Source organism: Tenrec ecaudatus, chromosome 7 (assembly GCF_050624435.1).
Source record: "Tenrec ecaudatus isolate mTenEca1 chromosome 7, mTenEca1.hap1, whole genome shotgun sequence".
NCBI lineage: Eukaryota > Metazoa > Chordata > Mammalia > Afrosoricida > Tenrecidae > Tenrec > Tenrec ecaudatus.
Genome location: NC_134536.1, coordinates 164,126,809 through 164,147,740, shown reverse-complemented (window position 1 = coordinate 164,147,740; position 20,932 = coordinate 164,126,809). Strand labels below are relative to the sequence as shown.

At 53.0% G+C, this 20,932-nt stretch overlaps 1 protein-coding gene across 1 annotated transcript; it reads left to right on the top strand.

Moving 5' to 3' along the window:
* The first annotated feature begins 8 nt into the window (after positions 1-8).
* On the top strand, positions 9-13,200 carry VPS52 (VPS52 subunit of GARP complex). The gene is made up of 20 exons (XM_075555452.1): positions 9-340; positions 1,051-1,135; positions 1,264-1,316; positions 1,511-1,586; positions 1,761-1,828; positions 2,361-2,536; positions 2,913-3,063; positions 3,340-3,440; positions 3,551-3,683; positions 3,801-3,858; positions 4,208-4,341; positions 4,761-4,916; positions 5,041-5,159; positions 5,385-5,508; positions 5,776-5,871; positions 5,978-6,085; positions 6,471-6,536; positions 12,016-12,127; positions 12,317-12,435; positions 12,675-13,200. The coding sequence occupies exons 1-20, from the start codon at positions 251-253 to the stop codon at positions 12,819-12,821; spliced, it is 2,172 nt and encodes a 723-aa protein (XP_075411567.1). The 5' UTR covers positions 9-250; the 3' UTR covers positions 12,822-13,200.
* Positions 13,201-20,932: the final 7,732 nt, after the last annotated feature.

Genomic DNA, 20,932 nt, shown 5'->3' with positions numbered 1-20,932 from the left:
CCACTTCCGGTGCGACCTCCTCTTTGCTTCCCGCCGAGTGTGTGACGGACCGCCGCGAAGGTTCCGGGGCGAGCCGGTGCCTGAGCACCCACCTCGCCCTCCTACGCGCCGGGGCGAAGCGGGTCGAGTTGAAAGAAGGCCGGAGTGACCCGCGTTGACCCAATTCCCCGGGAACGGTTTTGCGTTGTGCGAGGCCCTTTGGGAACGGACTGGCCGGGACTGACAGCTGCCGGAAGTGCGGCTGAGCGTCATGGCCGCTGCTGCGACCATGGCGGCAGCTGCCCGGGAGCTGGCGTTGCGGACCGGGGCCTCGGAGATGGACGAGGAGGAGGGTCCCCTGGTGAGAGCGTGGAACGGTTTTCCTCGCTAGAGCGCCGTCCGGGCCTCCCCGTGCCACAGACACCCGGCTGGGTGTAGGCACGCAAGGGTAGACGCGCGGACCCTCCCCGCCTGGCTCCCCACACACATCACCTCCCGGGGATCCCACCTCAGTCTCAGAGAAGACCAGCGTCCCAGGGCCATACTTTCAACCGCCCTTCAGAGGCGGGGGCAGAATAGGGAAGCAGAGAGTCAAGGTGAAGAATACGGGCCTCTGGAGCCCGCCGCCCGGGGTGGAATTCCAGCTCCGCCATCCGCACGCTCTGTGCCCTGGAACAAGCGAACTAGGTCATTCCATCGAGATGAAAAGAATAAACTGTACCGTATAGGGTGTTGTGGGAATTGCGTGAATTCATGTTTGTAAAATGGCACCTGGCCCACAGATAAACACAGTGGATGTTTTATCATTAGTTGACTGACATCTCTAGAGAACCCGGGGGCTTAAATCCTCCACCCTCTTCATGGGTGGCTTCCCCCCTTGGTCCCATTTCCTGCCCATGCACCTTGAAGTAATAAGCTAGGTGCAGTGTGAAGCTTTAGAAACGGTTTGACTCCGCACCTGTTACTTCCCAGTTTAAGCGCCCCTCTCCCGCTTGAGGATTGGGAGTATCCATTCATTCTTCCACACCTCGCCTCCTCGTACCCGTCCCTTCTTAATCTTTCCTCTTTCAGGGGAGTGGTCCTGGGCTCACCGAGCCACTGCAGCTGGGGGAGTTGGACATCACTTCTGACGAGTTCATCCTGGATGAAGTGGATGGTGAGTGTTGGCCGAGCTCGAAGTCAGAGTACCTGTCATCTAAGGCCGAGGGATGGAGACTGGGATTTGGGGTGTGGAGAGGAAACTGTGAAAGTGCCCCCCCCCTTACATTAACTTTCTGTTTTCAGTTCACATTCAGGCCAATCTGGAGGATGAGTTAGTAAAGGAAGCTCTGAAAACGGTGAGGCTTTCCACTTTGCTAATCTGCTCCCTCATCTAAACCCTGGCACCACCACCCCACCGCCCAAAAAGGGAAGAAATCTATCTCTTGTTTACATTACAGCACTCTGGGGTGTCACCCACTAGCCCTTGGCTGATTCTGTTCCATTGGTCCCTCGCTGTGCTTTCTCCTGACCCATCGCCTTCATGTTCTAGGGGGTGGACCTCCGCCACTACTCGAAGCAGGTTGAACTGGAGCTGCAGCAGATTGAGCAGAAATCCATTCGGGATTGTATCCTTCAGCAGAGGGCGAGAGTGGTGTTCTGACACAGGGATTGCGTGGGGGGGGGGGTGCAGACAGCCCTGCTAAGATTTCTAGGGGTTGCCTCAGGGAGAAGTCAAAGAGGTCCTGTGGGTCCGAGGCGCTCCATCTTCACCATAAGGCCTCTTGACTTTGGGGGGTCAGATATCCAAGAGAGTGAGAACATAGCGTCTCTGCACAACCAGATCACAGCCTGTGATGCTGTCCTTGAGGTTAGTAGCCAAGACCTGTGACCCATAATAACCTGCACCGATCAGACCAAGGATTTGGGTGTCGTTTTTTTAATTCATTGGCCTTGGCCTTAGGTGGGGACTGGGTAGAGTCATTTTCAGGATGACCTAAGCTGCATTTTTTCATTGTCATTACTGACAGGCAGTGAGTCACCAGTTAGAAAGGTCACAATGTCTACTTCAGACAATTTACCACATGGGCCTTCTGGGTCCCGGTCATTAAGAAGTCGGTGGGTGGGTTGACACTTCCTGAATGGTCAGCTTGGAATGCTTCTTCCCTCCTCACGCCCCCATCCCCAGCTTTCACTGGGCACAGGCACTGACAATAGGCGCCTGCCTTGCTGTGGCCTGGACATGCAGCTGGTCCTAGAGATGAATGTGCTTGGGCCTTGGAGGACTGTCTACTCGGGCCCACTTTATCAAGAAAGGGAAAGGGCCCACTTGTCCCTGACCAACCCTATGGTGCTCCAGCATCATATGCTCTTCCCTCTCCAACCCCCCACCCCCCTCCCAGCGCATGGAGCAGATGTTGGGAGCTTTCCAGAGCGACCTCAGCTCCATCAGTTCTGAGATTCGGACACTGCAGGAACAGTCAGGAGCCATGAACATTCGTCTTCGAAACCGCCAGGCAGTTCGAGGGAAACTTGGGGAGCTTGTTGATGGTCTGGTGGTGCCCTCTGCCCTGGTCACGTGAGTCACCAGTTGAAAGGATCACAGTGTCTCTGTCAGATGGCTTACCATGTGGGTGGTCTGGGTCCTGCTCCTTCAGAACCTGTCAGAAGTTGGTAGGTTGTTAAGTTGGTAGTTGATAGGTTGACAGAAGTTGACAGTCTTTTCCTACTGTGATACAAGCTTTCAGGGGGGGCAACACAGCTTCGGAATTGTCCAGGGTCAGTGTGCAGTGAGGGTGTCCGAGGCTTACATGGCGAATCCAGGAAACTTTATGCATAGAGTCTGACCGCATGATAGAGTGCAGAAGGCGCAGGAGACAGAGGCTGGTTGGCATGTAACCTAGGATGGCTGGGGCGCCCACCTAACCTTCCCCACTCTCCCCCACCCCAACCAGGGCAATTCTGGAGGCCCCAGTGACGGAGCCCAGGTTCATGGAGCAGCTGCAGGAGCTCGATGCCAAGGCAGCCGCGGTCAGAGAGCAGGAGGCCAGGGGCACAGCAGCCTGCGCAGACGTCCGAGGGGTTCTCGACCGGCTCCGGGTCAAGGTGGGGCACGGGGGTGGGTACCCCAGAGACTGCTGGGGCCACTCTCCCTACCACGTGCATCTGGATTCCCCTGGCAGAGCTCACCGAAGTTTCACCTTAACGTCAATTAGTGGAGATCATTTCGGTTTCCTCTGGGCTCCCCTGAGAGTCTTCTGAGACACTAAAGAGTGGCCCTCCAGTTCTCCTCCTCGGCTCAGCCCCTCTCACTCTCCCCCGCTGCTCCCGAACAGGGAGAGTCTTGCCGCTTCATGGCGTGCTTGGTTCCCCCGGATCTAGGCTGTGACGAAGATCCGGGAATTCATTCTCCAGAAGATTTACTCCTTCCGAAAACCAATGACCAATTACCAGATACCCCAGACGGCCCTGCTGAAGTACAGGTCACGTACCACCTGGAAGAAGGGCACAGGGTGGCTGCTGGGCTTTTGAGCACCCCCGCGAGGGCACAGGGTTTCTGGGCAGGCGGCCTGACTCGTCTCTGGCCCTCCAGGTTCTTCTATCAGTTCCTGCTGGGCAATGAGCGAGCCACGGCCAAGGAGATCAGGGATGAGTACGTGGAAACCCTGAGCAAGATCTACCTGTCCTACTACCGCTCTTACCTGGGCCGGCTCATGAAGGTGCAGGTGAGGCCAAGGAGGACATCCCTGGGCACACGGGCTGGGAAGAGCCATGTGGAGGGCGAATTCTTCCTGGCTCTGTGGGAAGAGGCGGCCACCAGCTCTCTTTCCTGTTGCGTCTAGTATGAGGAGGTGGCGGAAAAAGATGACCTGATGGGCGTGGAAGATACGGCAAAGAAAGATATCCTAGCACTGGAGAGCCCTCACGCTGGGCCCTTGAGAGTGGGCAGCCTGCTGGGTCCCACTGCCTCCTACCTTTGGGTGTAGGACCTGTGAGAATCTCGGGTGGGGGGGGCTTCCCTCCCCCAGAAAACTGCACAGAGGATTTTAGCACCCAGTTTTGGCCTTTGATCTCAGAGGATGTAGGTGTACCCTGAAGGCCATTCCCAGGTGCCAAGTCCTGGGGCTGGGTAAGAGGATGGGGTGCTAAGGAGCATCTAAGGCCGGGCCTGACTGGTGGGGCCCCGGAAGCATCAAGTGTTGGGGCCCAGCTGCGGTCTCATGGTTTTCCCTGACTGTGCCCCTCCCACGATTCTTCTCGAAGCCATCACTTCGCAGCAGGAACACCATCTTCACTCTGGGGACCCGTGGCTCTGTCATCTCCCCCACCGAACTAGAGGCCCCCATCCTGGTGCCACACACAGCCCAGCGAGGCGAGCAGAGGGTATGAAGAGGCACAGGCTGCATCCACAGAGGGGACACTGGACAGGGGGGGCAGGAGAGAAGGTCGGGGGGCAGGGTAGAACTTCCCCTCCTGTGTGTCAGTCAGTCCCCTAGACCGCCTGTGTGCTGTGGTCGGAGAGGGGAGGGGACTTGAGAGGGGAGAGATAAGCTGAGGGGCTTGGGGCAGGTGTTGAGGCAAGATGCCAATGGGGAGGGCAACTTATGTCCCTTATTCTCCCACCTCTTCAGGGCCCATACCGGATCCTGTCCGCAGTAAGGACTTGGGTCTGGTGGGCAGGAGAGCAATGAGAAGGGTCTTGGCCTCCTAGTCCGCAGGTGTGCTGGGTTGCTAGCCACCACCTGGGGATGACCGTTGGGCTCCATCCCCCCTGCCTCTCCTCTCTACCTTTGCCGTCCTAGTATCCCTTTGAGGCCCTCTTCCGCAGCCAGCACTACGCCCTCCTAGACAATTCCTGCCGCGAGTATCTTTTCATCTGTGAATTCTTTGCCGTGTCCGGCCCGGCTGCGCACGACCTCTTCCATGCGGTGATGGGCCGGACGCTCAGCATGACCCTGGTAAGAGCCCTTCCCCCCCCCCCCCCCCCCCGGGCTCCTTAAAATCCAAACCCATGTGTGTGTCCCCAGCCACTGGGGTGGCAAACTAACAGCCATCTCGCAATTCCCTGTGCTCGAACCACAGAAGCACCTGGAGTCCTACCTAGCTGACTGCTACGACGCCATTGCTGTTTTCCTCTGTATCCATATTGTCCTCCGGTTCCGCAACATTGTGGCCAAGAGGGACGTTCCCGCCCTGGACAGGTCACTGGATTCCAGCTTTATACAACTGCCATGGCCCTCAGGGCTTCTGCTCATCCATCCGACATCAGGGTCCCCTGTGCTGTTCGTCTGCCCTGAACAGCTGGACTGCTGCTCTCTGAGTCACCTCTCACCCACCCCCTCCAGATCCCCTCCCCCGCCCCTGCCATGTTTTACCTCCCCCCACCCTTCCTTGTCAGCTGACCTCCCATCGCTTTAAGCCCACAGGTACTGGGAACAGGCGCTTGCCTTGCTGTGGCCTCGGTTTGAGCTGATCCTGGAGATGAATGTCCAGAGTGTCCGAAGCACTGACCCTCAGCGCCTGGGGGGACTGGATACCCGGCCCCACTATGTGAGGGAGGACCCGGCCCCGGGGGGCTCCTGGAGGGCTGGCCTTCAAGCTCGCCTCGGTTGGGTCGTGGGCCTGGCTGGATACTTAGCCATGCCGGGAGGGGCAGCCTTGGAGTGGGCCAGGCTCAGGATGGGTTGGGACCTCTTAGAAAGTAGCAGAGGCAGAGTCAACGGGAGCCTGCTTGGCTGGCTTCGGGGGGGTTTGGCGATTGCATGCTTTGGAACAGGAGAAGTGGTATGATTTTTTTTTCTCCCTTCTTTCACCCAGATCACACGCCGATATGCCGAGTTCTCCTCTGCCCTTGTCAGCATCAACCAGACCATTCCCAATGAGCGGACCATGCAGCTGCTGGCACAGCTGCAGGTGGGACAGGGCAGCGGGGCCTCCTGCAGCAGCCCTCTGTTCTCCTGAGCTGCCCTAGGCAGCGCTGGGAGGGCCTCCTCATGTCCCCTCTTCTTGGCCTCCTCAGGTGGAAGTGGAGAATTTTGTCCTCCGAGTGGCAGCCGAGTTCTCCTCCAGGAAGGAGCAGCTTGTGTTTCTGATCAACAACTATGACATGATGCTGGGCGTGCTGATGGTAACAGGCCCCTCCCTGTGTCCCGGCCCAGAGCACGTGGTCTCTGCGAGGACAGAGGGGACGCCTGCCTTGTTCAGTAGTTGATCCCCAGGGTCTAGCACCGTGCGTGTCTGGCTGAGTCCGAAACCCACTGCCATCAGCTGACTCTTAGAACAGGCTAGAACCGCACCTGTGGGGTCTGAGGCTGGAAGCCCTTGCAGGGCGGACAGCCTCAGCTCCCACCGACAGAGCGGCTGGTGGCTTCAAACCGCTACACTGCCTTTAGTTAGCAGCTCAGCGTGCCCCGGGGCTGCTTTGGCTAAGTCCAGTCCATGGGAAATGACGAGGATCCCTGAGCGAAGGCCTGCTTTCCTGCGAGCCCACGCTTTCCCTTGTCTCCCCTCAGGAGCGGGCCTCGGATGACAGCAAGGAAGTGGAAAGCTTCCAGCAGCTCCTCAATGCTCGGACACAGGTAGGAGGGCGGGGCCAAGGTAGGCGTGGGCGGCAGCTAATAGACCTCAGAGCCCAGATTCAAATTCTGTTGGCCTTGAGAAGCCTCGCGGCCGGACCCGTGTCCCCAGTTCCTACGGGAGCACTCAGAGACATGCATGAGATACCAATGGTCTCACCCTCCTTTTCTAAGCGGCTCACCCCCGTGAACAGCAGCTCACTGCCGCCTAAGTTCTGTTGGGGTTTTTCTTTTCTTTTTTAAGCAAAAGGTAAGACATTTATTGGAGCCCGTACGGGAAACCCTAGAGGGGCCCCGCATCCCCTACTGTGTAGGCATGCCCAGGCACAGGGTCACCCCGTTCACTGTACCCCGTGTCCCAGAGGGACTCTCCTTGAGCCGAGCCCCGAAGCCCCAGCACTGGCTGGGGTGGGGACGCCTTCTAAACGCTGATCTAATCTTTCACGTGGCTTCTTTGTCAGCTCCCTCCAGTACAGGTAGTTCTTAAAAGCGCATACAAGGCAAAGCGACATTTTTTACTGGTTAAACTAGAGGGGCGTTTTTCTCATGGGCGATACTGCCCTGTTGTACATCTGTCCATGTCTTCTCTTTCATTGCTGTCTTCTATTATACTTTGCGACCATCCATATTCTTCTGCGAGTGGGAAGTTGGATTGCTTCAAGTTGGTTTTTTTTTTCCCCACTGGGAGCACGGCTTTCTGAGCATGTTGGTGTGTGTCCTTCGGCACACACAGATGTTGAGAGCCTTTATGAAAGCTTTCTCGTGGGACCGGAGTTTATCAGTGGTTACCAGGGGTGGTATGAAGATGGCGTAAAAAAAAATGATACGTGGACATCATCAGAGCCCCTCGGCCGCCCGAGGGGAGGTCATTCACAGCCAAGCCTGAGTCCTGAGCCGAGGGCCATGTAGCTGCTCGCCAGCCTCTGGACCAGTGCTGGGGAGGTGACGGTGCCATCTCCCACCGGCTTGACTGATGTGTGCGTTCGAGGTGGTAAGCATAGCACCGTGCCTCGCCTCCAGTAGTGACCTTGGGAAAACGTCTGGGTCACTTCCGAGCTCGCCTTTCAAAGCACAGCATGTCTCCACGCGATGCTCTTTGTCTGGCCAGTCGGGACCTTCTCATTCCCAAATCTCCTGTTATAATTCGCGGAACTGAGCTCCAAGACAGTCTAGATAAGGCCCCCATCTCATCAACGTCTGTTGTCAGTGCATGAATTCGTTGAAATTTCCGTCCACTTGGGAAGTCGGTGGACGTCCAGAGTGAGGTTTGTCATCAATTGACAGTTTACCTTTTTTGAATCGAGAAAACCACTCTTACACTCGAGTCTTTCCCCATAGCCCTGTGCTTGTAAGCTGTGTTCAATATCACAACAGTTTGTGTAGCACTTTTCCCAAGCAGGAAACAGAATTTCACAGTCACTTACTGTTCTCCTTTGGGGAAAGTCTGTCGTTCATGAACTCTTGGTTTTGTTTGTGTACGTAGGTCTTCATTTCCACTTTCTCGTGAATAGATGCTTTGTGCTTCCTTGTCAAGGCTGGCTCAGCACTTCCACCATTTAGACATTTAAGCCAGGAACATTGACAAGTGTCCCTTTGCGGGCACAGCGCCTTCTCTGGCTTCTGGTTCGGGGCGCCCGGCAGTTTTGCCACATTGCGTCCGGATGTGAATGTCTCTTTATATCATCACTTGGTAGCTGTGGTTTCCTGGGTCTTCTAGAGTTTTGTTTTCCATTGTGTCTGGACGTTTCATAATTGGCATCTCTCTAAGCATCGCTTTTGCGTTCTCGTCTTCGGGAATCTGACCAGTTGGTAGGGTAGACTTTCCCGTGCTGTGCTTTCATTTTTCGTAAAACAAACATGCGATTTGACGATAAAGGAACTGGATATACTCCCCCTGGACAGTTAGGTGACCCAAAGAGAATCAGCGCTTCAATAGTCTAGATCCTGTAACCCCACAAAGACACGCCTAACCAGTGGATCCTGCAGCGAGCCGCTGACGTGTCACAGGATTGGCCAGAGGTGAGGAGCCAGCTGTGGTCAGTGCTCCCTGTCCTCCTTGAGTTTGGCTGCGGATTGTATTGTGTGGGAGAGCTGGCTCACTGAAGCCCTGGGCGCTGGGACCCTCTGGCCACTCCTGTTGTCACAATGTTCTCATGCATACTTCTGCTGTGTGGAAAGCGTAAAGGAAGTTTACCCAAGGCTAGACCAGTGCTACCCAGTAGAACTGGAGTTCGTGCCACCGATGTGAGGCACCCAGGTGATTTAAGTGTTCACAGGGTCAGTGACTACCACCGGGGTGCAGACAACAACTGTGCGGGTGGTGTAGGAGCAGGCTGTACCCCGTCCCGCTGTGCCCGGGGCAGTGTGGATGGAGCCAGCATGATAGCATCTAGCGGCATTAGAAAAGGAAAAAGAATGTTTTGGGGGTTTTTTCTTTCTTTTTAAATTAGGGGCTCATACAGCTCTTATCACAATCCATACATATACATACATCAATTGTATAAAGCACATCTGTACATGCTTTGCCCTAATCATTCTCAAAGCATTTGCTCTCCACTTAAGCCCTTTGTATCAGGTCCTTTTTCCCCTCCCTCCCCGCTCTACCCTCCCTCATGAGTCCTTGATAATCTATAAATTATTATTTTGTCATATCTTGCCCTATCCAGCATCTCCCTTCACCCCCTTTTCTGTTGTCCGTCCCCCAGGGAGGAGGTCACATGTGGATCCTTGTAATCAGTTCCCTCTTTCCAACCCACTCACCCTCCACTCTCCCAACATCGCCCCTCACACCCCTGGTCCTGAAGGCATCATCCACCCTGGATTCCCTTTGCCTCCAGCTCCCATATGCACCAGTGTACAACCTCTGCCCTATCCAGCCCTGCAAGCTAGAATTCGGATCATGGTAGTTGAGGGGAGGAAGCATCCAGGATCTGGGGGAAAGCTGTGTTCTTCATAGGTGCTACATCGCACCCTGACTGACTCATTTTCTCCCCTAGACCCCTCTGTGAGGGGGTCTCCAGTGGTCAACAAATGGGCTTTGGGTCTCCACTCTGCACTTCCCCCTTCATTCACTATGGTAAGGAATTTTTTTTTTTTTGATGATGCCTTATACCTGATCTCTTTGACACCTCATGGTCACACAGGCTGGTGTGCTTCTTCCATGTGGGCTTTGTTGCTTCTGAGCTAGATGGCCGCTGTTCACCTTCAAGCCTTTAAGACCCCAGACACTATCTAGCTCAGAAGCAACAAAGCCCACATGGAAGAAGCACACCAGCCTGTGCGATCATGAGGTGTCAAAGAGATCAGTTATCAGGCACAGAGAACAAAAATCATATGATTGGCTGCACACCTCCATGATATGATCGCCGAGGACAAACGGGTGCATAAGCAAATGTGGCGAAGAAAGCTGATGGTGCCCGGCTATCAAAAGAATGTTGTTTTTTTTAATTCACCAAAGGAGCCCCAATAACTTACAGTCCAGTAAGTGCTTGGTCACTGACTGCAAGGTTAGTGGTTCGAGCTGGCCTGGCAGTTCTGCAGGAGAAAAGCCGGTGCCCTGCCTGTCACCTGGGCTCCCCGTGAGTGGAAATGGGCTGGGCGGCACCTACAAAAACGGCCCTTTCAGCTTCGTGAACCCTCAGCCACTGGTCACACAGAACTGCAACTAAGAGCAACTCACAATGTGATTGCTCCGGAACCTATATTGTTTCCTTCCAGCTCCAACTATTTGAAGTTAAATTCTACCATCACCACCTCCCCTGGACCAGGAGTTGTTTTAAAAGCAGAGCCGTAAGACGGATGTAACGCTCTTTAAAAATGAACAACTAAGTATCAACTTAATAACAATGGAGTACTCAGATCTCCTCAGATAATCTCATAAATTACTTGTACAGTTAAATCAGAATCCCTATCAAGTCCGGCCGTAGGCAATCTGCAGGCTATCTCCATCTTTGCCCTTGACATTTATTTGTGGAAAAATCGGGTCATTTTCCCTTAGAAGGATGTGTAACCTGGTTCTTGTGATTGCATTCTGTGGTGATGCAAAACCGTGCCTCCGTCTTGCGTATGTCTCTTAACCGACTACTTGTCTCATCAGATGGGAAGGTTTGATCAGATGCCAACAGCATTTGGAGTCGGTGTGTGCTGTGCTTGTATCAGAAGGCACATAACCTCTTCTTGGTTGTCTTTGTGATGCCGTTACCTTCCGTGAACCCAGCTCACTCAAACGAATTGGTATATTTCCGAGGGCTACTAAGGGACCAGCCCTCCCAGGAAAGGAAACCGAGAGGCTGTCCTCCGTGAGGAGACCGGTCCTCCGTGAGGAAACCGGTTAGGTCACTACAGGTCAGAATCGACTAGCGATCATGGAATCGACTCCGTGTTTGGGCTTGGGACTTTTTGTCCCCAGACACCTCAAGTTTTCCCAGCTCCTTATGTGTGCTGCATCCTGAGTCATCCCATCAGTTAGGAATTCCAGTTCGCTCCATCATTCTTAAGGTATTTCTGAAATGCTCCCGAGCCTGTGGACTTCTTAAAAATTTCAACAGTGATGTTTTTTTTCATATCTTAAAGAAAAATCCCACTTTTTCTCAAGCGTGTTTGCTGCTAATAATTCTTGTTGATTGGTTACCTTTGCATCCTTGTCTTTTAAAAAAGATATTTCCAACAGAATAAGCAACTGTATCTGACCGTCATAATATTGGCAGTTACTGGCCGTCTAAATCCATTGCTTTTTGATCCTGCTGATTTTCACGGTGGCTGGCGTGTTTGTGTCTGGTGATAGTTGAGTTCATTGCCTGAGATTTTTCCCCTCCCGAGGAGAGGAAGCCTCCTATTTCCACGACAGCGAGAAGCTTTCACCTAGGTGCACACTGACACCTCTCGAGGTTTTCCAAGAGACCCGAGACTCGGCCTCCCCGCTCCAGACTGGTGTCAGACAGACAGCCGCGGACAGACAGCAGAGTTATTATCAGAATCATTGGTCTTTTCGCAGTGCGGCCTAGCCCTCTCGCTCCAGGCTTGATTCCATTTCCTTGTTTCTCTGCCCCTCGCTTCCGCTGAGTTTCCTGCTTGGTATCTTTCCCCCCTTTTCAGGAGAGCCTTGGAGACTTCCTCCCCCTTGTGTAAAACAGGAGCCCTGGTGCCAGTAGTGGGTGACGGCTTGAGCTGCTCACCACAAAGCCAGCAGCTCAAAACTACCAGCGGGCCCCACGCGAGAAAAATGAGGCTTTCTACTCCCATAATGAGTTACAATCTCGGACACCCACAGGGTCAGCTCTACTCCCGTACAGGGTCGCTCTGAGTCGGAATCGGCTCGGCGGCAGTGAGTGTGGGTTTAGTGTGTAAGATCAGCGATGTGTTCAACTGTTGTTCTTTTCAGAGGTTGGCTGTTCTGCAGTGGGCCTGCACTTCTGTGCATTGGGTGAGCCCTGGTGTCAGAAGTGGGACATCTGATTTTGTGTGTATGTACGTGTCTCCCCAGGAGTTCATTGAAGAGTTGCTGTCTCCCCCTTTTGGGGGCCTGGTGGCGTTTGTGAAGGAAGCTGAGGCTCTGATTGAACGTGGGCAGGCTGAGCGGCTTCGAGGGGAAGAAGGTATGAGGACGGTGTGGTAGTGCCTTGGGCAGCCGCGTAAGACTAGGACAGGATGTACAGGGCCCGAGAAGAACAAGTTGGAAGGGGTCAGTCAGAAAGGGCTGGATGGCTGTGTGTATTAGGAAGTACTTACCGGGGTGGAAGGTTGCCCTGCCTGCTTTCTCTCTAACACCTTCTTTCTGTCATCAGCCAGAGTAACTCAGTTGATCCGGGGCTTTGGTAGTTCGTGGAAAACATCAGTGGAGTCTTTAAGTCAGGACGTAATGCGGAGTTTTACCAACTTCAGAAATGGCACCACCATCATCCAGGTAACTTATAACTGCCAGTCACCATTTCTATCCTACCCCCGTCATCCAGGTAACTTATAACTGCCCGTCACCATTTCTATCCTACCCCCAACACTGGTTTTTGTCCCCGCCTTTCCCCTGAGTTCAGCCCCCACCCTTGATCGTCACCTACCAGTGCTGGCCCAAGTTCTGTGTGCATCTAAACCGCCCTCCCTCGCCCTACACCACCGTCTGATGCATTCGAAACCTTCTCTGAACAGGGAGCACTGACCCAGCTGATCCAGCTCTATCATCGCTTCCACCGCGTCCTGTCCCAGCCACAGCTGCGTGCCCTTCCCGCCCGGGCGGAGCTCATCAACATTCACCACCTCATGGTGGAGCTCAAGAAGCACAAGCCCAACTTCTGACACGCTGCCCGCCATATCCGTGGACTTCACCTGGGTTCAGCCCGCTTCCAGTTCTCCCCTTGCCTCCCAGCCTCTTGACTCTGCTGCCTCCATTCTCCAGACCCTAACCCATCAAGATAAGCTGGGGTCCCTGGCCTTTCTTGAATCTCCTGTCTTCAAGTTTCCCAGGACCACTGCCCCCGGACTTCCAAAATGACCTTTGTGTTTTCAATTTGTCACATACCCTCCCCCCCAACACACATACACACACACACACACCCAGTGTGATCTTCCCAGTGCCTGCCTCCACCTCTGACCCTCTCAGCTCTTGTCACCATATCCTGAGCTGTGAAGCCTCCCCCCTCGGAATTGGTGGCAAGGAAAGATTGTCTCCAAGTCATTTTTTGTTTTTGTTTTTTTAACTCAGAATGATTTCTTTAGCTCTTTGGCTTTAGATCTCAGCACAAACAGGAACACTAACTCATCCCCGCCTGGCCGGAGACGTACTCCAAGATCAGCCTATGATAAACAATAAATATTTACTGTGCCAGGAAAAACACCATACTTGGTAAAATCGAGAGGGTCAGTGAAGAGGACCACCTTCAAGGAAAGGCAGGGGCACAGTGGCCGCCGCAATGACTCAACCAGCAGCAATTGTGAGCGTGCCGACGAACCACGGAGCACTTTGTACGGTGATAGAATGTGGTCGCTCCGAGTGGGAACTGACCCCAGGACCCCTACCCTCCTCACATTTCTACCCACCTCACATTTCTACGCTTCCTCCTTGTCCTTTCTTCTTGAAGGCCTTCAGCCGGCCCCAACCTCGGCTGCAGGGTCACCTTCCCTCTCCCTCCCGGCTTCCACCCCTCTGTTCTGGTGGGTGTCCAGAATGAATGGGCAGGGGCAGAGATGGTTAAGCTTCTCCATGCTTCTAGTGCCGCAGTGGTTTGAGCCTAGGGGAGTGTTTCACGGTAACTCACCTGCTGGAGGGAGATCATTATCGTGATTAAAATGGCCCTGCAGCAACGGCGGGCAGTGTGCAACGGCTGGCATCCTCCCAAAGGCTATCCTGGGACTAGCCCGGCCTTCAGACATTGCTGCTGCTGCACCAGCCTGTGCCTTCCTCGGCCCCTGCTGGAGGTCTGCTACCCTCACACCCAGTAAGGGAAAGCCAGCCGGTTGGCAACTTACACCATCCATTTCTGGGTTTGAGCGGGAGCCACGTTCATGTCCACGTCTATCTACCTCATTAACCCAGATTTTAGACTGGAGAGACAAGCGGGTGCCTGTAAGTCCTAAGGGGCAAAGTGTCACCTCCGCACGCATGGCGTCGTCTTTCCCGTACCCCGCTCCCGCCAACTCTGAAGAGGGTACCAGTTTCCACCTTCTGATTTGGATTTCTGGATGTGGCCCCAGAATGGGGAGAAAAGGGCCGCTCAGGGGCACGAAGCGTGGTGAGGGCGCTTGGTGGGATGCACTGTGGCCCAGTTAACGTGGTCCCGGGAACTGGGGGCACCGGACGGGCTGCAGTGGTGAGGGGCCGCTGTAAGGTCTACCAGAGCCGGCCCCTGCTCCAGCCTTGCTGGGGATCCGCCCATCCCCGAGAGTCGCGCTCTGATTGGCTGCGGGAGCCGCCACTCAGCTCCTAAAGTGCGAGCGCCGCAGGTGATTGGGGACTGCTCCTGATTGGTCTAGGCGCGCCAGGGGCGGGACCAGGACTGTCCTTAACTGACCCCCGCCCCGCGGCTTGCCTTCCCTTCATCTCCGGGAAGGTCGGCTCCCTTTCCGGGATGGCCCCGCCAGACTGACTCAGCCCCAGACAGCCGCCGAGGCCTGCCCCTCCTCCACCCCCGGGCCCGCCCAGGCTCGTGCCCCGACGCCTCCGCCCCTCTTCCGTCGCGTCCCACTCCCAAGTCCCTGTCATGGGGCACCCAGGAAATGCTTTCACGTTTGTCCTGACTTTAACCCCCGTGAGGAGGAAGGACGTGGGCTTGGAGCTCGGGACAGGAGCGATGTGGCTGCATTGACAACTCCCCGACGCATATGCCCTTCAGTGGGCCTCCACGGCAGCAGCAAGGCCAGTCCTTGTCCTGCGGAGCGGCTGGTGGTTTCAAACCTCCAACCGTGTGGATCGCAGCCGAACATGCAACCCCCACACCCGCAGGGCTCCTGCATGGAGGGAAAGAGGGGTTCTTAACTTGGGGGGGTGGTTACTGCGGGGAGGCGCTTCATGCAACACCTGGTGCTCCCAGGGGAGGACCTCCCAGGGCAGGCCGGGGTCTCGATCCCTCCCAGTTTTGACCCTTCTGTGCACGTGCACACACACCTGCCCCGACACACAGACACACACGCACGCCCCGTTTCCACCCCAGCGCGGGGGCTCGGACTTGAACCAGTAAGCACAGGTGTAGAGGTCTCACTGAAGGGGCAGCGCTGAATGTGCGCGGTGCGGCCGAGAACGGCTCCCGCGCTCGTGATTCGGGAACCCCGCGTGCAGCATTGAGGTGGGACTGCAGCAGGCGGTTTTCGGGGACACTTCACTCTCCAGGTGTCTGTCTGTGCATGGGAATCCTCGGACCTAGCGAGAACCAGCGGCGATACCCAGCGAGACCTGCAGGCGGCAGCGTGGGTCAGGGCACGAGCTGCTCTTCCGAGCAGACCGGTCCGCTGGCCGGCGGGCGCTCCGGGCCCTGGGATCCCAGGCCGAAACGCATAACCGCAGAGAACACCACCAGCCCTGGATTTCTCCCTCATCTTGTCCCTTTTGTTAATTGTGATACACTGACCTCTTAGCAGCTAGGATAGCTCTCTCCCTGGGGCGGAATCGCATCAATACCTCCTTCCCTCTGCCAATCCCGGTCTGTATTTAGGATAGGAGGCCCCTATGTCAGGGAAAAGGGTACTGGGGGGCAGGGGGGTATCAATGCACTGAAACAGCCCCTCAATTGTCCAGGGATCTCTATGCTTTAAAGAAATACCATTTCTCCCAGGTTCTCCGGCTCTGTGAGCTCTGGCCTTGCCCGGAGCTGGGTTAACTTGGCTCGCTGGAAAGTACTCAACAGTGCTACGGGTGTATGATGCGGACCAGCTCGCCTCAGAATCCTTGTCAGAGCTACCGAAAGTGGACTTAGACCTGAGGACAAAAGGTAAGTATGGACCTGCCCACCTTTCCATTTCAGGGCCGCTCTCCTGATTTCAGGAGATGGGGCATTAGAAGCAGGCCGTGGCCAACATTAAGTCTTCAGATTTAGGGCAAATATTTAAGGAAAGATAGAGAAAGCAAAACCGAGACAAAACGTTGAGGGGAAGACTAGGCACCCAGTCTCTATTTTGAGAATGAGACATGGCCATTCGTGTGCTATAGGGTTTTCAGGTTTAGCACTCATTCACTTATCTCCGTATCCCTTGGTGGGCTTGCGGAGTCAATGACGTGAGAACAGCCCACTTAGGGAGATTTCTCACCTCTCTGAATTCACGCACCAGTCCTGTTTCACCCACTTTGAGGAATGAGTCCAACACCATAGCCCTTCCCTGGGCTGAACCTCCTGTATCCACATTCACCTCTCCTTCCGTGACTCCCAGCCTGGCGTCTTGGAGCTGAGGAGGCAGCCATTGTAGAGAAGCAGCCCCTTGACTCTAATAAGCAGGAGTAAGGTATCTGAAAGATCTTCTGAAGAGCTGAAAGAAAAGTCGGACAGGCGGGCTTTGAAAAGGACAGAAGCCAGGACAGCTCTGAGATCTAGGCCGTGGGGACCAAAGGTCAGTGCTTCCACCAGGATCCACTGATCCAATTGCACGGGCAGCACTGGCTGGCCCAGGTTGGGTCACTTGATGGAAGACCCACCCTTGACTGCAGGAGGACAGGGCACTTTGATGAACAGCGCCACACATGGGGGCAATGAGTGACCCCCTGTCAAAGAGAGCTAGCCACCAGAAGAATGGGGGAGGGGCAGGTGCAGGGGGCGGGGCGGCGAAATCCAGCGAGTGTCCACGTGCTCAAATTCCACCTCCACCACGTACATCCATGCCACCTGCCCTTCACAGTGTAATGTCTACACTGTCCTTCCTCATCGCTCTGGCAGTGCGCATAATTACCGTTACTTTCAGACTCGCCTTTTGTCCTCCCATCACACCAAACATCGATTAAAGAAAGAAACAAAAGCACCATTGTTCAAGGTGTGAGTCAGTCCAAACGCCAGCTCCCCACGGCAATGAGTACAATTTAAAGAAGAGGTGCTGGGGGAGGAATGCAGAAGTATTGACGAGTGAGAGAGAGATGGAGAGCTCCATCTATCTTCTATTTTTAATCGTTTTATTAGGGGCTCACACAACTCTTATCACAATCCATACATAACATCAATTGTGTAAAGCACATTGGTACATTCATTGCCCTCACCATTCTCAAAACATTTGCTCTCCACTTAAGCCCCTGGCATCAGCTCCTCATTTCCCCCCTCCCTCCCTGCTCCCTCCACCCTCATGAACCCTTGATCATTTCTAAATTATTATTTTGTCATATCTTGCCCTGTCTGATGTCTCCCTTCACCCACTTTTATGTTGTCCAGCCCCTAGGGAGTAGGTTATATGTAAATCCCCGTAATCGGTTCCCCCTTTCTATCCCACCCTTCCAGTATCGCCACTCACACCACTGGTCCTGAAGGGATCATCCGCCCTGGATTCCCTGTGTTTCCAGTTCCTATCTGTACCAGTGTACATCCTCTGGTCTAGCCAGATTTGTAAGGTAGAATTTTGATCAGGATAGTCAGGGCTCAGGGGGGTAGCATTTAGGAACTAGAGGAAAGTTGTAAGTTTCATCATTGCTACACTGCACCCTGACTGACTCATCTCCTTCCCGGGGTGACCCTTCCATGAGGGGATGTCCAGTTGCCACAGATGGGCTTTGGGTCACTACTCTGCACTCATCCTCATTCACAATGATACGATTTTTTTTGTTCTGATGATGCCTGATACCTGATCCCTTCAACACCTTGTAATCACACAGGCTGGTGTGCTTCTTCCATGTGAGCTTTGTTGCTTCCGAGCTAGGTGGCTGCTTGTTTACCTTCAAGCCTTTAAGACCCCAGACGTTATATCTTTTGATAGCCGGACTCCATCAGCTTTCTTTACCACATTTGCTTATCCACCCATTTGTCTTCAGTGATCGTATCATGGAGGTGAGCACACATAATATGATTTTTTGTTCTTGATGCCTGATAACTGATATCTTCGGCACCTCATGATCACACAGACTGGTGTGCTTCTTCCATGTGGGCTTTTTTGCTTCTGAGCTAGATGGCCGCTTGCTTACCTTCAAATCCTTAAGACCCCAGATACTATATCTTTTGATAGCCACCTCCATCAGCTTTCTTTACCACATTTGCTTATGCACCCGCTTTGTCTTCAGTGATTCTGTCAGGAAGGTGAGCATCATGGAATGCCAGTTTACTAGAAGAAAGTATTCTTGCATCTGCTACGTTAATACTAAACCTATAAATATATTCACATAAATCCATTTCCCCATCCTCATATATAAATATATTTACATATGTACATGTCTTTTAGACCTCAATAAATGTCCTTTGTCTCCTATCTCTTTCCTCTTTTTCCTTTGACTTTCCTTTTGTCCCACTATCAGGCTCAGTCTTCATTTGGGTTTCAGTAATTCCTCTAAGTTACTTTGCCCTTGATCACACTCTACCAGGCCTCCTGCATTCTCCTCACCACCAATTTGGATCACTTGTTGTACCCTTGTCCCTGGGTTTGTTAACAACATCACTTCCTTTCCCCCCACCTCCTCCTCTCCCATGTCCCCCCAGAATTGTTGGTTCCGTTGTTTTCTCTTCCAAATTGTTTATCCAGCCTATCTTATTTAGACAGACCTGCAGAGATAATAACATGCACAAAAACAAGACAGAGCAAAATGAAGCACCAAAGAAAACAACAACAAAAAAGAAATGCTTGTAGTTAGTTCAAGGACTGTTTGTTGTCCTTTAGGAGTGTTTTCTGGTCAAGTCTGATTGTGTGCCAAGCCCTGGCCCCAAAGTCTATTAGTGGTATTTCCTGGGGACTTTGATGCTCTGTTCCCCTTACTGTTCTGTTGCAAGACCTTAGTGTTTTGTCTCGGTGTGGTGGGATCAGATCGGGCACAATTCCCACATTGTCTCTCCAGTGTTGTCCCCTGTAGGGCTAAGGGGCAGTGAGGGATCTCGTGTCTCATAGTGGGACTGGCCATATGGTCTTCTCTGAATTGGCTGCTCTGAGCGGGAACATTGTCCTCAAGGCTTGGTGGGCCAGGATGCACTCCACTCTCTCTTCTTCCCCCTTCATTTGCTCCCATGTGCTCTGATCAGACATGTCCCTCTCCCGGAGCTGTAGTTTCAGTGCTATCCTTTGAAGTGAATTCTTCTGCGGGAAGAAGATGCAAGTTTTTTTTTAATCACTTTAGAGTAAACTGAATCTTTGTTCTTGGTTCTTCTTTTTCTTAATGTATAAAAAATACTTTTGGAGCTGATACCATGGGCTCAAATAGAAAGAAAATATTTTTTAAAGGATGATGGCAACATATGTACAAATGTGCTTGATACAATGGGTATATGGATTGTTATAAAGGCTGTAAGAGCTCCCCATAAAATGATTTATAAACAATTGTTTAAAGAGAGAGAACATTAGATAAAAAAATTTTTAAAAACGAAAAAGAAACCACTTTGGAAAGCAAACAAAGCCCCGCTCTATTAGGGATCAATGTGATGAGCAGATGAGATAAGAGATGGGCATGGTTCGGCAAAAGTAAAATCTCGGGGGAAATGTTAGTTCCTTTCTGTCCTTGTTGCCTGACCTTAAGGGCTTCCCAAGGTCAGCACCCCTTCCTGGTAGCCTTTCTAATCTAACTCCCATAAAAGAAACAGGCTTCCAGGTTCCTGGTGCCACATCCCAGGTCTGCTGAATTTGGAGCTCTTCGGTCAAGCCATACAAGGTACCATTCTCTGCATAAGCTAGACAAACACCTGCCTGGTCAATGATGACAGGAAAATAAGGAAAAGGTTTCACTGCAAATCCACAGAATCCTTTCTTGACACAAATGTGTCAAACTGGGTCGCCTTCTGAAGGTGGTGCCCCAGCTTTGTGACCCGCGACCGCCGCATCCTTCCCTCTCTGATTGGAGCCCTGTCCAAAAAGGAGTTTGGGGGGTTCTTCAGGGACTCACGTCCTGCTCCTTTTCAATGTTCTTTGAGTTTGAGAAACCTAAAGAGGTCCGAAGACCAGTAGGTGGAGTAAGGTTTCTACTGATAGGGCGTTTGCTCCTCTCGGAAGTATTCCATAGCACATTGTCATGATGGGGGGGGGGAAATAAATCCTTGGGCAGGCTAGAACTGTCCCTGTGGGTTTCCAAGACGGCGACTCTTTATGGGAGTAGAAAGCCTCTTCTGTCTTCCTCAGAGCAGTTTCAAACTGCTGGCCTTCTGGTTAGCTGCCCAGTGTGTAACCACTAAGCCACCCAGGCTGGCTGCCAGCAGGAAGCTTAGCAACTTGAAAAAAACGCAGACCAGGCCTAATGAAGCATCTTGTTTCAGATTCAAATGCTGATTATAATTCAGCACATCAGGGATGGAGCCTAAGCTTTCGCGTTTCTAAAGAGGTGCTGGGTGAAAATATAGAGACCATACTTTGAGCAGCTAGCTTTGAGTATCACTCACCATGAGATCAGAGGTTCTACCCCTCTTCCTCCTCCTCCTCTTCCTCCTCCCTCTCATCGTCTTTTTCTTATTGTGTAAAATAATTTTATTACTCAAGAACACAAATCAAAATTAACACTACTCAAGTTGACCGATTAAACCTCATAAACCCAGTGAGGAAATACCAAATAAAGCTAATGGAATTGAAATTCCTAAAGAAAAGACATTAACTGCAACATCATTGATTAACGAGAACTCTTCCAATAGCGAAAATATAATCAGGACAAACCCCTTAATTTGGAGGCAAGCGTAAGCGTGTTAAAACCTGCTGTCTCGCAGAGCATGAAGAGTATCTCAGTTTGGGGGTGCATTCGGTCAGAGACCATCGCCAGCACCGGGTGCGTTCCAAATACTGACTGTAGTTCTAGGACACGGTGGGATCCTCTGCTGCCTGGTTGC

Excerpts from the sequence above, each read along its gene's own strand:
- VPS52 (XM_075555452.1), top strand. The coding sequence starts at position 251 with ATGGCCGCTGCTGCGACCATGGCGGCAGCTGCCCGGGAGCTGGCGTTG. Across the intron at positions 5,160-5,384 it reads GACGTTCCCGCCCTGGACAG|GTACTGGGAACAGGCGCTTG; the intron begins GTCACTGGATTC and ends TTAAGCCCACAG. Across the intron at positions 12,128-12,316 it reads GCGGCTTCGAGGGGAAGAAG|CCAGAGTAACTCAGTTGATC; the intron begins GTATGAGGACGG and ends TTCTGTCATCAG.